Raw genomic sequence first — 4,046 nt, 5'->3', positions numbered from 1 at the left:
GGGGGGGTGGCAGCAAGGAGGGGGACCCCATGATTGGGGAAACCCCATGATTAGGACGGGACCCCATAATTGAAGGGGGACCCCATGATTAGGGAAGTACCCCATAATTGGGGGTGATCCCATGATTAGGGAAGGACCCCATAATTGGGGGGGATCCCATAAGTGGGGGGGGACCCCCGCATGCAGGGCATGGCGGTGTCACGGCCGCAGCGCTGCGGGAGGGCGCAGCCGGGGCTCGGGGCCGCTGAAAGTCCATCCGCACCGTTAAACATAAACCCAGCGGTGCCTCTCGCCCAGCCCGGCGCTCCGTGGCGCGGTGGCACCTTCCCCAGCCGCCTGTCCCCCTCCCCAGCTCCGTGCCGAAATGGCCACCGTCCCCCTCGGCTTCGACATCGACGCCCCGCGCTGGGACCAGAGCACGTTCACCGGGCGCCTCCGGCACTTCTTCAACATCACCGACCCGCGCACGGCCCTGGTGCCCGAGCAGGAGCTGGACCGGGCGCGGGAGGTGGTGGCAGCCTGCAGGTGAGGGCACCGCGGCGCTGGGGACACCCCGTCCTTTGCCAGGCCCCAAAACCCCATGGGGACATTGGGGACGTCCCATCGGAGACGCTCAGGTTTTGGGGAGCCTCGAGGGGGGACGGGTTCTTGCCTGGGGTCCCCGGCTGAGCTCCCCGCGGCTCCGGGTTTGGCAGGGCCGGGCTGGTGCCGCCAGGCAGCAGCCGGGAGCAGCTGCTGTACGCCAAGAAGCTGTACGACTCGGCCTTCCACCCCGACAGCGGCGAGAAGATGAACCTCATCGGCAGGATGTCCTTCCAGGTGCCGGGGGGCATGGCCCTCACCGGCTGCATGCTCCAGTTCTACCGGTGAGACCCTGCCCCGGCTGGGGACGCGGCCCTGGCAGCCCCCCGAGGGACCCTCCTGCCCTTGGTCGGGCTGCGGTGCCTCAGTTCCTCCCGGCCCTTTCCCCCCGCAGGACGGTGCCGGCCGTGGTGTTCTGGCAGTGGGTGAACCAGTCCTTCAATGCCATCGTCAACTACACCAACCGCAACGCCGCCTCCCCCATCTCGCTGGCGTAAGCGTGCCCCTGTACCCATGGGATGCCCCAAAAAAAGACCCTTGGGCACTGAAGGAGCAGGATCAAGGTGTCAAAGGTGGTGGCTTTATTTTTATTTTTATTATATTTTTTTTTCTCTCCCTTCTTTGCAAATCTCCATCCAGGCAAATCGGAGTGGCTTACGTCACGGCCACTGGTACGGCCCTGGCCACCGCGGTGGGGCTCAACCTCTACACCAAGGTACGTGGGGACGGGGAAGGGGCCCTCCTCCAAGGCCCCTTCCCAGCGAGACCCCCGTCCCAGTGCTCTCTCCAGCACCCGGCCTCATCCTGTCCCCGGTGCTGACGCCGTCCCCTCTCCCACAGCGAGCCCCCCCTTTGCTCGCCCGCTGGGTCCCGTTCGCAGCCGTGGCCGCCGCCAACTGCGTGAACATCCCGATGATGAGGCAGCAGTAAGTGCACCCATCCCCAGTGGGTCACCCTGACACCGCTCCCCGTCCCCGTGTTCAGCACCCCCAGGTCTCTGCTGAGCACGCCGGGGGGGTGGCCCAGCCGTGGCCGAAGCAGGAGGACGGTCTGGGGGTGAGGGTGGCCATCTGGGGGTCTGCGGGGAGAGATGTCTCGGACCCAAAGCCCTTCTGCAGGTGGCCGTGGGTCTGTGATGTCCACCAGTCCTGTGGGATTTTGGGGGGTGCTCCCTGGGGCGCGGGGTCCCGGTGACAGCCAGCCCCTGCGCGGCCGTGCCCTGAAGGTGGCAGCATCGGCTGGGCCGGGGACAGAGCAGAGCCCAGGGGTGGCAGAGCCCCAGGGCCACCGCGCTCGCTGTCCCCTCAGGGAGATCATTAACGGGGTCACGGTGACAGACGAGGACAACAACGAGCTGGGACGGTCCAGGGTGAGCGCCGGGGGCTGTGGGGGGTGGATGGGGCAGGTCTGGGGGTGCAGGCACGGCGGTGGGGCTGAGCTGGCTGCTGTCACTCGCAGAGGGCGGCGGTGAAGGGCATCGCGCAGGTCGTGGTCTCCAGGATCACCATGGCAGCTCCGGGCATGAGTGAGTGCGGGATGGGGCTCTGGGCTGGGGGCCAGATCCATGCTGTGACCCCAAACCCAGCTGTCCCCAGCATGGCCAGTGCTACTGGGGCTCTGCGGGCTGGCTGGGGTCCCTCACCTCTTCCCCTCACCTCTTCTCTCGGCACCTAGTTATTCTGCCCATCATCATGGAGCGGCTGGAGAAGTTCCCCTTCATGCAGGTGAGCCCGTGCTGCTCCTGGGTGGGGGCCACGGGGACCGGCTGGGGCCTGACCCCGCTCTTCCCTTGCAGCGCATCCGGGTTCTCCACGCGCCGCTGCAGGTGCTGCTGTGCGGGGGGTTGTAAGTATCTCAGAAACCCGCTGTTGCCCGGTGTGTGGCACCGAGAGATGCCCGAAGTCACCCTGGAAAAAGAGTTAACCCAGCCAGGGGGTGGCAAAGCTGCTTTCCTTCCAACCTGGGCTTTCTCCAGTTTTTGGGAGTAACGGGGTGTGAGCAGCACCTCCTGGGCTGAGACCCCATCTGGGGGGCTGCAGCCCCCTGCGCTGACACCCTCTTCTCTCCCCGCAGCCTCCTGTTCATGGTGCCGGCCGCCTGCGCCCTGTTCCCGCAGAGATGGTACCTGTCCCTCCGCTTCCCCTCCTGCATGCCAGCTCGGGAGCCTTCCTCCTCCCCTTGCTCTCCTCTCCCTGTCCCAAGAGGGCCGCGATGGGCACCCCGGCAGGGTGTCCTGGCTGGGGGCAGGATGGGGGGGTCTCACCCTCTGTCCCCTTCCCTCACAGCTCCCTCGCGCTGGCTAGCCTCGAGCCGGAGCTGCGGGACAGCATTGTGGCCAAGCACGGGGACAAAGTGCCATACATCTACTTTAACAAGGGACTGTGAACGGAGGCTACTTCGGGAGCCATCATGCCCCTCTGGACCCCTGCTGCCACCAGCCCCACATCCCCTGAGCGGGGCTCGGAGGCATGGTCCGACCCTGTCAGCCCAGCCTGAGGGATGGAGCTGGGGTCGGCTGGTCCAGAGCCTCCCCCCATCTGCTGCCAGCTGTGTCCCCATCGGGGGCATCCCTTCTCCCCCCCCAAACCACGTTGCTGCCTTAAACCACTGCAGGGGCCTCTTCCCAAGAGCTGGATCCCCCCTCGGCAGGCTGGAAGGGACCTGTCCCCTCTGCACGGGGAGCGGACCAAGTCCCGGGACCAGTACTTGGACCATGCCTTCCTCACTCTCAGGTTCAGATTTTATTTACTTTGTGATTGTCACAATCCCAAAGAGAAATAGCTAATTCTTTTTAAGCTCTAATTTTTTGAAATTACTCATTCCTCTGAGCACAAAAGCCAGCTGTTGTCCTGTGTCTCACTGTCCCTACGGTGGGACCAAGGACCTGGGGGACACTCGATTCTGGTCCCCCTTGCACAGGGGGAAGGAGACACAGGGCTCACAAAGCCATCAGGGTGTGAGCTCAGGCTCTGAACCGGCAATGCTGCAACTGACAGAGAGGGTTGGCAAATAAAACATGGTGATTTTTAAAACAGCTGCGGGTTGTGATTTCAGGTGGTCTTTGGGCGCATGGTTCCCTCAGTGGGGCTGGTACATGGGTCACGCCTGCCTCAGAGCGCTAAGGTGGGGGCTCAGCGTCTGGCCAGGGACTGGGCTGAGCTGGGCCCTGCTCTTGGCGAGCAGTGTCTGGGCTCTGCTTGCTGATGAGCATCCCTCGGTGGGACCAGCATGTTTACAACCAGCCTTATGTCTGTGGCTGCTCAGAGAGCCCCAAGGCCCAGTGGATGATCTGCCCTCGTCCCTCCAGCTGAGTACATGTGCCAGATGCCCCCAGGATCTGGCATTAGCCATTTTGCTCCTGCAGAGAGAGCAGTGGAACCCAAAACAGGCTTCTTGAAGGGCCAAGCTGTATCCAGAGCAGGTTTTTATTCTGCTCAGTCTGCAGTGGAGGATAACATCTAAAC

The 4,046-nt window shown here is 64.0% G+C and overlaps 1 protein-coding gene across 1 annotated transcript; it reads left to right on the top strand.

Moving 5' to 3' along the window:
• The first annotated feature begins 290 nt into the window (after window positions 1-290).
• On the top strand, window positions 291-3,616 carry LOC118157550 (sideroflexin-2-like). The gene is made up of 11 exons (XM_035311941.1): window positions 291-525; window positions 696-866; window positions 977-1,075; window positions 1,222-1,297; window positions 1,423-1,508; window positions 1,891-1,951; window positions 2,041-2,107; window positions 2,257-2,306; window positions 2,378-2,427; window positions 2,656-2,703; window positions 2,868-3,616. Exons 1-11 carry the CDS (start codon window positions 365-367, stop codon window positions 2,965-2,967), a joined length of 969 nt encoding a protein of 322 aa, XP_035167832.1. The 5' UTR covers window positions 291-364; the 3' UTR covers window positions 2,968-3,616.
• Window positions 3,617-4,046: the final 430 nt, after the last annotated feature.

This window comes from Oxyura jamaicensis (assembly GCF_011077185.1).
Source record: "Oxyura jamaicensis isolate SHBP4307 breed ruddy duck chromosome 6 unlocalized genomic scaffold, BPBGC_Ojam_1.0 oxy6_random_OJ106652, whole genome shotgun sequence".
In the NCBI taxonomy this organism is placed as follows: Eukaryota; Metazoa; Chordata; class Aves; order Anseriformes; family Anatidae; genus Oxyura; species Oxyura jamaicensis.
Note: the sequence above shows the minus strand (reverse complement) of the source record. Positions and strands in the feature narration are given on the sequence as shown.